The sequence below is a fragment of the Austrofundulus limnaeus genome, unplaced genomic scaffold (genome assembly GCF_001266775.1).
Source record: "Austrofundulus limnaeus strain Quisiro unplaced genomic scaffold, Austrofundulus_limnaeus-1.0 Scaffold29, whole genome shotgun sequence".
Taxonomy (NCBI): Eukaryota; Metazoa; Chordata; class Actinopteri; order Cyprinodontiformes; family Rivulidae; genus Austrofundulus; species Austrofundulus limnaeus.
Genome location: NW_013952431.1, coordinates 758,614 through 770,669, shown reverse-complemented (window position 1 = coordinate 770,669; position 12,056 = coordinate 758,614). Strand labels below are relative to the sequence as shown.

General features: G+C 37.3%; 2 protein-coding genes across 9 annotated transcripts in view; one reads left to right on the top strand and one right to left on the bottom strand.

The window, feature by feature from the left end:
* mre11a (MRE11 homolog A, double strand break repair nuclease) overlaps positions 1 to 4,771 on the top strand; it is a 9,657-nt gene extending 4,886 nt beyond the window's left edge. Inside the window, exons 11-20 of the mRNA XM_014005230.1 lie at positions 142 to 271; positions 469 to 569; positions 664 to 834; positions 920 to 979; positions 1,049 to 1,229; positions 2,036 to 2,122; positions 2,228 to 2,289; positions 2,588 to 2,643; positions 3,487 to 3,583; positions 4,465 to 4,771. Coding sequence (XP_013860684.1) covers positions 142 to 271; positions 469 to 569; positions 664 to 834; positions 920 to 979; positions 1,049 to 1,229; positions 2,036 to 2,122; positions 2,228 to 2,289; positions 2,588 to 2,643; positions 3,487 to 3,583; positions 4,465 to 4,506 — 987 coding nt within the window. The 3' untranslated portion in view covers positions 4,507 to 4,771. The remainder of the gene's footprint in view (positions 1 to 141; positions 272 to 468; positions 570 to 663; positions 835 to 919; positions 980 to 1,048; positions 1,230 to 2,035; positions 2,123 to 2,227; positions 2,290 to 2,587; positions 2,644 to 3,486; positions 3,584 to 4,464) is intronic.
* A 316-nt stretch (positions 4,772 to 5,087) lies between these two features.
* Positions 5,088 to 12,056, bottom strand: part of tmprss4a (transmembrane serine protease 4a) — a 7,858-nt gene continuing 889 nt past the window's right edge. The window contains exons 1-13 of one of the 8 annotated variants that reach the window (XM_014005231.1): positions 10,992 to 11,080; positions 9,986 to 10,040; positions 9,618 to 9,806; positions 8,817 to 8,969; positions 8,590 to 8,716; positions 8,387 to 8,497; positions 7,835 to 7,878; positions 7,388 to 7,550; positions 7,127 to 7,290; positions 6,767 to 6,862; positions 6,526 to 6,668; positions 6,242 to 6,394; positions 5,088 to 6,110 (exon numbers count right to left, since the gene is read on the bottom strand). In XM_014005231.1, the coding sequence (XP_013860685.1) occupies positions 6,099 to 6,110; positions 6,242 to 6,394; positions 6,526 to 6,668; positions 6,767 to 6,862; positions 7,127 to 7,290; positions 7,388 to 7,550; positions 7,835 to 7,878; positions 8,387 to 8,497; positions 8,590 to 8,716; positions 8,817 to 8,969; positions 9,618 to 9,806; positions 9,986 to 10,040; positions 10,992 to 11,039 (1,458 nt within the window). In that variant the 5' untranslated portion in view covers positions 11,040 to 11,080 and the 3' untranslated portion in view covers positions 5,088 to 6,098. Of the gene's footprint in view, positions 6,111 to 6,241; positions 6,395 to 6,525; positions 6,669 to 6,766; positions 6,863 to 7,126; positions 7,291 to 7,387; positions 7,551 to 7,834; positions 7,879 to 8,386; positions 8,498 to 8,589; positions 8,717 to 8,816; positions 8,970 to 9,617; positions 9,807 to 9,985; positions 10,041 to 10,697; positions 10,717 to 10,991; positions 11,081 to 12,056 lie in introns of those variants that run through there. The other 7 variants (XM_014005232.1, XM_014005233.1, XM_014005237.1 and 4 more) reach the window with 7 other exon arrangements.

The window sequence follows — 12,056 nt, the reverse complement described above, 5'->3', positions numbered from 1 at the left end:
GACATTTTAAACCTTAATAAAAAAATCGATACAGGGCTTTAGAATATCGATACAGTATCGGGAAATGAAATATCGCGATATTTCAGTGTATCAATACTTTCTTARACCCCTAGAACTCATTCTCTTTATTGCTTTTTCCAGGTGGACTACAGTGGAGGCTTTGAGACGTTTAACACTTCCCGCTTTAGTCAGAAGTTTGTGGACCGCCTGGCTAACCCAAAAGACATCATTCACTTCCTCAGAAAGCGGGAGCAAAAGGAGGACATCAAAGGTCTGGCACAGACTAAATAGACTTTTGTTCATATTTAACCTGAAAAAAAATGTAATGTTTTTAATATCAAAGACAAAAGAAAAAAAAGTGTAAACTCGCGCTGCTGGTTTGGATTGATTCATTTACTGAAGTGTTTAGTTAAACTGGCCAGCTGATGGGTTTTTCATGTGATCTGTTTTATTCAATGAACTTTTCAGATGAGGTGAATGTTGACTATAGTAAGCTGATAAAACCAACTGCAGTTGAAGGGCTGAGAGTGGAGGACCTAGTCAAGCAGTACTTTGAGGCAGCTGAGCAGGTGTGTTAAACATATAAATGCATGCWGACATTATTATTCACAAGTAAACATTTTGTTTTTAATCCACTGTTTRGACTAAATGTGTGTTTTACAGAAGGTCCAGCTGTCCCTGCTGACTGAGCAGGGCATGGGAAAAGCCATTCAGGAGTTTGTAGACAAAGATGAGAGAGAGGCCATCGAGGAGCTCATCACCTACCAGTTAGAGAAGACACAGCGCCACCTTCAGACCAGAGGAGTAACTACAGAGCAGGATATAGATGCAGAGGCAAGACGGCGTCGCCGGCCATCCAGGTTGAACTGATCTCCATGTTGTTTGTTAACAATTAAAACTCACATTTGTATACTTTCAGATTCGGCTGTTCAGAGATTCCAAAAAGAACACGACTGAAGAAGAAAATGACATTAGAGAAGTAAGCAAAAGATTCACCCAAACTCTGAAACACTGCTCTAGCGCTGTTTAATACCTCTGTCTTTCTCAGGCCATCAATAGAGCCAAAGCTCACCGGAAGGAGCGTGGCAATAATAAAGATTACGATATGCCTGATGAGCTTGCGGATGTCGCCATGAYCTCTGATGATGATGATTCAGTTTCATTTGCTGCTCCCACACGAGGCAGAGGCCGAGGAGGGAGAGGAAGAGGTGGCCGAGGCAGGGGCAGAGGTGAGAATGCTGCACACATGTTCTCTGTGTCATTTTAATGGGATTGTTTTAAAGTGTTTTATAAGCACTTTGTATCGCCTTGCTGCTGAAAAGTGCTATATAAAAAATTCTACCTTGCCTTATACATAAAGCTGCATTGGATGTTACATTTAAAACACAAATAATCCCTGGCAGGTTGCAAACACTTTGAAAACATACAACATCTGTACTACCTGTGCAAAAGAATGCTGAAAAATATAAAACTTTGAGCAAAATTTAGCGATTCAATAGGTCATTATTACTTCACGAGTATCTATGCCTAACACTGCACAAAAGAGGTTATTAAAAGAAAATGTTGAGACAAAAATTCACAAACACACATAAAATGAATATGTTTTTGGACCATCTTGGTAGAAACCATTGAAGCCATATAACCATGGAAGAGTAATGGGACACATGGTTTCAAAAGCATAAACATCTTATATAAAWATGAACATTTCGTCTATTTTTACAATTTGTTTAATGCAGGTGAAGACCCTTTATTGATAACTCAAAATAATTGTAATGAACAGTTCTAACAGGCCTTTAAAATAAAACTTGATTGTTAATGTCAGTTCTTTAAAGTCCTTCAAGAGAAAGACAGACATCTTTGAGCCAAATCCTGTTTTGCATATGCAAATCAGTTGTCAGTTGATGTTTTTGTACTGGTCAGACAGGTTTTAATGACAGTATTTCTTTTCACATGCATAGAGCGTGATTTGGTTGTGGCAGCCGACAAGGACAATGTTGGTATTCCAACTTAAATCCTTTTTCCTCTGTCCATCCAGGTGCTACTGCRGCAGAAGCAAAACCAGCTGGTCGTGGTCGTCCCCAGAAATCAGCTGCAGCAAGCCAAAGCAGAAGCATCATGCAGGGTGGGGAGAGACTTATATGTCAGACATTTACAGATATTAAACAGAAATATAGTCAAACTGTCACCTTGACTCTTTCTTACTCTTTGGTCTGTTATCATTTCACAGCATTTCAGGTTGGACCTTCCAGATCTCAGGCTGGACCCAGCAGATCTTTTACAGCCGATGAAGTAAGTTGAATCATAAATATATTAAATATCACATCTTCATWGAAAGATATTGGCTGTGTTTTGAAATGTCAGTGAACAGGAACTCATTGAGATTGGAAGTTTTTGGATTAAATATTTATTTCCAAATGAGAATATTATTTTTTATTTGAGGTAATAAAGAACAAATCTAATTTAATTTCTAACAATTGTATATATTCACAGCTTGTTTAATGTTGACAGAATATGGATACACAAAAATCCTCAATTGCCTCTTTTTTATACTCCAAAATCRTCTTATCTCCTCTTTGACTGTCTGCAGATGATTATTGACTCGGATGAAGATATTCCTATGAGATCCACTAAGCCTCCTCAGAGGTTTGTTTGTGTTACGCATACTAGTTTATTTTTCAAAAAGAAAAAAAAAGCCWGATTTATAAATTATTTCTGTATTGTCCCTCCTGGCCGTACCTTATCTTAGGGCTGTGCGGTATATGCGGTAGACAGTAGAAACGGTATGAAGTTGGCCTATGGTAGAAATTTACCCTCTACCGTCCTATCGTCATTACGTCATCGCACCTGTGTGAACAGGGCTGCGAGTGCAGAGACAACTGGGCAGGAGTTCGAAATATAATGAAGAAATTCTAGCGTTTCAAAACACGTATAGAGAGAATAAATCCTCTAAATTTCCTCCTCTCGCTGTAGAAAAGTTACGTCGTGTCGCGGGATCATTTTCCTCTCCTCTCCTCTCCTCTCCTCTCCTCTCCTCTTGCTGCACGTCGTGCAGAGCGAAGCTTGAACAACTGTAGTTTTTCACACCCAATTGTCGGAGAAAAAAAATGTTTTTCATGTATTGTTATCCACAGAGATTATTAAAAAAAACATGTGGACGTTCGTTCAGTTGTAAATCCATCTTGCTAATGTAAAGTCGGCTTCTGCTCTGATGATGATGAAGATGAGTGCGCAGTAAAGCAGCAGCTGATAAGTTCAGCAGGCAGAAGCTCATTGTTTGGCAGGCAGATATTAAAGCAAAAATGTTGAGTTTGATCGATTACAGTTTTCTGCAAAAAAAAAAGCTCTAAAAATTACATTATCTTAACGTTTTATGATAATTTTCTACCGCGATATACCGTTACTGTGAAGGGGTTCAATTTATAACTTAATATGAATTTGAGGTCATGCCCAGCCCTACCTTATCTGTATTTTGTTTTTGCCTAACAGATCATCGTCATCATCAGCTTCTTTTTCGAGGTACAGTTCTCAAAGCCAGAGCCAGTCATCTCGAGGAGTTGCATTCGATGATAGTGATGAAGAGGAGGTAAATAAAACAGGATTAAAATACAATGGTATTGTGGTTATCTGAAGTTTAGACTCTGTTTTATTTGTGATTATCTGACCAGTAAAATAGTGAAAAGAATGAATGCAAATATGATTAAATCCCAAATAGTTGAAACCTTTGTACAAGCCCAATTCCAATTAAGTTAGGATATTGTGTAAAACATAAATAAAAGCAAAATATCAATATTTGCAAAGCCACTACATAAATAAAATATTTAATGGTTAAACGGATAAGCTTTGTTATTTTGCAAATATTCACTCATTTTGAATTTGATGCCTGCAACATGTTCCAAAAAGCTGGGTCATATTTACCACTGTGTTACATCACCATTTATTTTAACAACGCTCAGTGCTGACTTTTGATATTTGCGCTGATAACAATCCAGACAGTTCATGMTTCTTGCTTTTGAATGACTGAGCCTTTAGGCCATGTTCCTTTTTTTTTTTTTTTTACCCAATCATGACATTCACCTGTTTCCAATTAACCTGTTCACCTGTGCAACGCTCCAAACAGGTGTTTTTAAGCATTCCTCAACTTTCCTAATTTTTAGTCTTTTGTTGCCCCTGTCCCAGCTTTTCTGGAACGTGTCAGTGTCAAAATGAGTGAATATTTGCAAAGAAAACAAAGTTTATCCATTTGAACATTAAAATAATATGTCTTTGTAGAGTATTCAATTGAATATAGGTTGAAAAGTATTTGCTTATCACAGTTTTCTGTTTTTATTTGTATTACACAATGTCCCAACTTCACTGGAATTGGGGTTGTATTTTCTGAAAATTAACATTTAATGCTATAAAAAAACACACATGCAATCTTTTTATTTTTTGTTTAAATAGTTTTTGTTTTCTGTTTTGCTGCAGGATAATCCATTCAAAGGCTCCAGACATCCTTCCAGAAGATAAAATACAAACTGCTTCTGCATTCAAATGTCTTAATGTTTACAATATTGTTCAGCCATTCTTGCTTAAGKTGAAATGATCCAAATAATTTAATTCCTGATCAAAGGTTATTACTGTAATGTTTTTAGAAGGATGAGTGGAGCAAATACGAYCATTGTTTTTGTCTTTGCACCCTCCGAGGGTTTGCTGTTGCATGTTAACACTGTTCTGTGTGATTTCATTGACCTTTGTTGTTTTATAGGAAATAAAGTTTTTCTCTGTGATTTAAGTCTGTACTAGCCTTACCTTTCCATCATCTAAGTTTCTTCATATTAGTATTCAAACTGCTAAAAGTGATGCAAGTCACGTTTATCACTTACGTAGTACATCACTTCATTTAACTGTCATCATTAAGTATGGCCATTTGTAGTGATGTTATTAATGTTCTGAACAGCTTTTTAATATTTGGCTCCCTTCAAAAAGCTATATATCCCATTTTTGTTAATATGGTTTAGCAAAGTTTGTTTCTTTGGAGGAAGATGACAGAGAAAAACCCTGTTTCAGCACATTTTCAAGTAATACATTAAAAAAATCACTGATGTAGCAATGGTACTGTAAGAACTTTATTGCATTTAAAATTAGTTATTAAATTAAACCACCAAGACACATTTCATTGAAACTATAAAATTCATTCAAACTTATTTACAAAAAAAGTAATATTTCAGTGCAGAATATCAAGTCAAACTTGATTCGATTTTGTGAAGGAGTCAACATGTTCATTAAATTTACTTTGCTTCAGCTGGAATCACTTCAACATTTGATTAAGTGCAGAAATTTTTAACATTGTGGCTGAATTGTTCTTTTAACTGACGAGGGGAAAAAACTCCATTGAACATGAGTTTTTTGAAAGTGATACATTACATTGGAAGTCAGTAACTGACCCATCTTCACATCAAGTAACATACCCACTTAAAGTGCTGATATAAATAATTCTGCAGAAAGAAAGAGGTATTTCTTTCTTACAGCCCTGTTGCGTTATAAATGTTTACACAACTTATGCCAACTAGGAAAGTTTGTCATAACTAAATTACTCATAGTTTATATATTTGATCCAATTGTTAGTGTTACACTATGTACAGTATATGTCTAAAAGAGGCTTAGCTCTTTTTTGTTCCATCTTCAGCGTAGTTGTCTGTAGTGTTGGACACAATTTTCCTAAGTTGGCATGAATTGTCTAAAACTGTGACAAGGCTTTTAGTTATTCTTGTGAAGTATTAAAAGATTTTGAGGTTGAGTTACGGCATTTAAAAAACAAACAAAAAGTTAAAAACAAGTTCACTTCTGCAATCTGAACCTCAAGTGGCCAGTGCCAGATAAATAAACTTGTCCCCTGAGATAAGAAATTGAAATCGCACAAAGAACACCTGTAATACGTCTGTACATGTGCAGTGTTTATAGCTGCTGACTGTTTGTTTTTGCCACCAAACTTCCACTTTTTCCAGAGTTCTGTTATCTTTAAAAAACAACTATGCTAAAACAAAAGCTCGCTCTCAGTTTCACAGTCTGATGTTGACTGGACTGGAGTCCTGTGATGGTTTTGGTCACAGTTCACAACATCAAGGGTTTTTCTGGAAAGAAAGTAGAAATTGTTAAAAGGAAGGTAGTGAATGTTGGAATTCTTTCACATCTATAGTGTTAAAACTAAATTTCTTATGGTTCAGTGGCACTTACTTATACAGATATGTACTGTATGCAATACCTCAATGACTGTATAAATCCAGTTGAGCATCTCGTCTATGTTGGTGTAAACGCCGGGTCTGTTTCTCTCTGCGCAGCCGACACCCCAGCTCACAGCTCCAACCAGATTCCACTGAACGCCTGAGTCGTACACCAAAGGGCCCCCACTATCCCCCTGGAGTTCAAAACACAACACAAAGCTTAGATTAGGTGTGGGGGGAAAATAATTTAAAAACACAATAAGAGATGACTCTACTGGCTGTTTCTTTTATATTAACTATAATTCCTGAATCTGCGGTTTACTACCTGGCAGGCGTCCACACCTCCTCTCAAATTACCAGCGCAGATCATTCTTGATGTTATGGCACTACCGTAGATGCTTGGGCTGGAACATGTACTCCAGCTGATCAGATTGATATCAGCTTGCTGCAGTGTGGTAGGGGTCTTACCTGGAGGCAGAACAATGATAAAAGTTGAACATAGGCCGGTCCAAATTGAAAAAGTAGAAATCTAGGGTGTTTACTAGGTAGAAATATTAGTTTCTCACCATTTTCTTCCAGTAATCCCCAGCCTGTCACAACCAACGGGGCATTGTCAGCCATGTTGAGGTTTTTTGGAGGAAGACACACTGGCCTTTGTTTTTCTAAAGAAAATGAGCACTTTGAAAGTTGGAAACATTTCATTACAATATAAGTAATACAATACTGACCCATTCAGGATTGATATGTTGTATAAATTTAGACATACAGCACAAGATTAAATGATTAACTGATTCAATTGTCTCATATAAACTGGTTTGCATACTGACCACTAGAGGACAGAAAAGCCTACTGAATAAATACCCGAGTTAAGTTTGAGGAGTTGTATATTTAAACAGTTTAAAAGTTTGTAAAAATGAATGTCTAACCTCCCACTGAGATTGGGCTGCCCAGTCTCATCAGTGCAATATCGAAGTCGCTTCTGTCTGCGTCATATCTCCCATTTATTATGATCCTGTCCACCGAGGAACCCCCAGAGCTCATGTACGTCTGTCCTGACATCACTCTCCACCGACTCAGCTCCCTTTTATTTCTGCGAGGACCACAGGAAGATGCGGGAGAGATGGTTCACGATGTTAGTGGCAAACCAGATATTCAAAAGAAACGATGTACAGGGTGATCATACTGACTCAGGGAAGCAGTGGGCAGCGGTGGCGACCCAGCGGGGCGACACCAGTGAACCTCCACACGTATGATGGCCATTTTGCTGCAGGCTGACCTGCCAGGGCCAGTGCTTGATGTCAGCATCTATGCCCCCAACGATACGGTCCTGAGCGCCCACCTGTCCACAGTCTGATAAATGAAACAATTGGGTTTTTTTCATTTTCAACAATATACTTCAAATAACATTGTTTATTTTGTTCATTTTTCTCTTTCGACACTGCTTTTCAAATCCCATTTTTCCATGTACTGACTTTTGAGCTTGAGAAAAAAAGTTAACCTCTGTTATTGTTGGCGTGTACAGACATGTGTGAGTGAAACTAGTCACAGTATCATCCACTCCTGACCCCCATTCCATCTTGTTGAAACCCGTAAACCGTGTTAGTGACTGTGGTTTTTCTAAAAGCAAAACGTACCTGAACAAGTCAAAGAGATCACAGATCCTGTTTTGCACTGTTTGCTGTTAAGAAAAAAAAAAAAAACAAGTCAGAAACAATTTAAATCCAAAAAATACCCAACTAACCAAACAGAAAGTAAATAGCTCCATTCCCCCTGACCTAATCTTGCATCATGTTGAACTTCGTCCTTGTTCTACTTTGATTTGGTAAAGCACCCATTTTGTTCGCTTTCACAAAGGATAAGGCATGAGGAAGAAACATGTTGTGTTTTATTCTTTTTAGGAACAGAAACTCTGAGAAAACACTGTCCCAGCCCAAAAGAGAAACTGAGAACTGAAGTGGAAATTCTTCTTGATAAATAGAAATTGTGACGGATAAGATTATTAATAACTTTAACTGTACTTTTAGCTTTCCTTTACAAGATTAAGTCATGTTTCAGTCCACTGAGGTGGACCGATATGTGTGACCACAACTTTGTAAGAGTGATCTTAACACCACATCTTAAAAAAAACCCTGCTCATTTGCCGTTACAATGTTCTTTTATGATAACATATATGGTTTATTTCTCACATATCAAATGTAGCCTCCTGTATAGGTGTGCTCGTAGTCCCAGGTCTGACAGCACTGAAAGGTCCGGTCAAAGATAAATTGCTCACTGGGACATTGATGCTTCTGGGTTTACTGTGAAAACAAAATGAGGGTTTTGCTAGTCATGACTTGAGGCCAAACAAGCAATTGATTTAATACTGCATCATCGGGGAAGAAATATTTACTTTGTGTATCCCAGTTGTGTACAAGCGGTCTGTGTGTGTTGCGAAGTCCAGTCATCACCGCACACGCTCTGCCAACCTGAACTCGKCGTGTACACTTGGAGGATATTCTGAACTGAAAAGAGGCGCACTGAAAGGAGAGGGTTGACACAGAGAGGAAAAATTAGTCACTTCCAACTTTTGTTTTTTATCTGAAGACCAAGTGAGAAGGTGTCAGGTGTTGGTCCAACCTGGAAATGTACTGTTTTCTTTGTAATTAGATAAACAATTGAGTTCATCTTCTCCCCCACTGCAGTCTTTCTTCCCGTCACAGGTTAGCTCGAGTGGAATGAACTTCAATGATTTCGAGCAGAAGAAGTACTTGGATTCAATGAGCTGTTTAACTGAAGGAAAAGGGAGTGAGACAATGGAAGTAACGGGCAGGTTAGGAATGTATTTCAGGGAGGCAATTTAATATGCAGTCAAGTTTAGACTTCCATTCTCTCAAATGAAAGCCAGTCAAACAAAAGTAGAAATGCACCATTTGAAGTTTTCTACATGGATTCTGTTTTAAGATTAAAAAAAAAAAACACATCCCGTGTCCAAATTAAACCATCTCCTGTCTAAAAAATACCTTTAAATTTGTGCAGAACTAACACTTTAAATGTGAATGTACAATTTTTTTTTTACTGAAAATCTAAGTTTTATATTTTCTCTTAAAAAGTGCCAGTTTCCAGAGGTTCCTTTTCCTCTGGAAAGCCACAAATTTCATCATCATGTTTAACTGAATGAGAAAACTTTCACCAGCATCCAGCTATATTTTCAAAAAAAAAAAAAAAAAAAAAAAAGAAAAGAAAAAAGAAAAAACTGAACTTCCACACCAAAGACATCCTATTGTTAGTGGGAATAGGCTGCTTAGCAATGGTGGGTTTTATGTCTTTTACAGTTTATCAGTCCAGATGAAAAATCATCCATTTCCAGTTGCTAGCTAAATATTTGGTTGGTTTGAAATTATGTGGCATATGTTTGCACTTTCAAAGCCAACAACTTACCAAAATATGCTATTGTGGCCAGTGTGCCCAGTAGAACTACAACTGTCACAGTAATCAGCAATATTTTCCTCCTCTTCGACGCCTTGCCTGCCTGAGGTTTCGGGACCGACATGGGCTTTCTGTGGTGACCTGGACGTGGAACTCGAACAGGAACGCTAATGGGAACTGGAACTGGAACTGGAACTGGAATGGTAGAAGAAAAATGAAAAAGACAGGAGTTGGGATGTGAGACCGCAGAACAGAATACACAGAAAATAAAAATAAATAACAAGATCATTAGAGAGAGAGTTAGAAAATAAAAACTTACTATGTTTGAAAATGCATGAATGCAAATAATGACTGAAAAACAAAAGTGACAGGTATCTTACCCCCTTGGCTGGGATTCAAAGGTCTGGAGCTTTCCTCTGTTAAATCAGTGGGTTTCTGATGACAGAAAAACCGACATAAGTTGAGCAAAGGTGTTGTTAAAACATTGTACAAAGACAGGTTTGAGTGAAGGACTAAAAATACAACAGTGGAATTGTTTTAATTGTATGTGTTTGGATACACTTTCTTATTGCAGGAATAAACTGCATTTACCAGTCCACAAACACAACATTGAACATAGACATCAGCAAAATAGGTGTAAACTTGAGTAACCAGGAGAGGTGTCAGACAGGATTACCAGTTACGCATTCATGGAAAAAAAGAGTTTTGTGCAATACTGAGTTGTCACATTACAACCATGTGACTTTCTGGGCATTATCATGACTCCAACTGCTGCAGGTAGTTTCTGTGTTACTCAACAGATTTCTAAGGTTACCACTAAACAAGCAGCTTTCGTTGCTCAGAATAATGTGGCAGTGTCTGTTAGCACCTTGAGGGTTTTACTGTCAAATGCAGCAGATGTTGTGGGGACACACACACACACACAAAAACACACTGTCATGTTGCAAGATGGAAAATAGGAGTAACCACTCTTTAACCACAGGAATTACAGGATGAAGACTTAATATTACGTGAGCATCATTTGGCATGACATAACTAAATTACAGTCACATGATCATTTCAGTATGCGTGAGAAAAAGTTTTTGTAGCCACCTGTGTTCAAGGAAACTGTTGAGAGTTTGATACGTTAAAAAGCTTGCATACACTTCTAATGTATGTAACATCTCCAAAGATGCTTTTGTACTACTAATGTACCTCTAAAAAATGAGGAATGAAGAAAAAAATTTATGCCAATACTTATACACTATGTTACGTTATATTCCTGTTTCTCTGCCTTACACACGCTACAAAAGAAATCTACTTTTTTGAAATTAGACTTAAACACAAACACACAAATTGCTAAAGCAGGACCAACAAGAAAAAGCTTTGAGTGCCTGTGAGACCCACCTTTAGGTAAACTTTATAGTTACCATTGGGGAGCTTCTTTAACAACATCTTTGTGTTAATTGAAGACAGAGGGTGTGGTCAAAATGTCCAAACATAGGTATTTGTATTTACTCTCCTGCTTTTTGATTGGTTTATCTACAAACTGAGATAACTTCTATTGGCTACCAATCCTAACTGACATTGTTTTCCACCAATGTTGGGTTTCAGATGGGTTGGTTCAGCAGAAGGGATTGGAATTTTGTCTCTTTTCTGGGATTTGATTCATGTGGCTCAGTTCACCAAAAAGAATTGTTTTTTTCTTCTTCTCCAAAACAGTTCTTCATTTAGTCTTGTACTGCTGTTAGCTGCACCATGTTTGGATATTTATTAGTAAATGTGCATACCATTAACATTTATTATAATACGAGACCAAATTTTCTCCACCTTTTCTTGATGAAGGGAATTGAAGCTTTTAGTGTAGTTATGTTAAAAACTAGTATGGTGTTGCTGAAAGTGTATAAACCATAATTTTATTTTTTATAGGATTAGGGAAAACTAAAAGATAAGGAGATTGTTTCAGATTTTAAACTGTTAAACTCTTATCATGATGAGGCATACTGGTTTATCATTTAATATGATATATATATATATATATATATATATATATATATATATATATAAACTTTATTGTAACATTGATTAATTTTGCTGATTAAACCATGGAACACAAAATCTTTCCATTGTTTTTCTGAAATCGGACACTTTCTGACTGGAGGCAAAACAGAGTCACATTAATAGATATGAAAAAGGGAAGCCTGTACACAAACACACAGGTGTACTGTTTTGATGAGGTGTTTCTGTGCGGATCTAAAAATTTCCACATCCTGAGTCATGGTTTTGTTTTTCACAGAACTCGAGTGGGTGGCTTCCAATAACTGGGATCTCTTTTGCAGCCAGTGTTGTGCTGGTAAATTTCCCAACATTTTAACCTCTATGGACACCAAACCTCTTGACAAACCTGTCTGGTCTGTTCTCTCTCTCTCTCTCTCTCTCTCTCTCTCTCTCTCTCTCTCTCTCTCTCTCTCT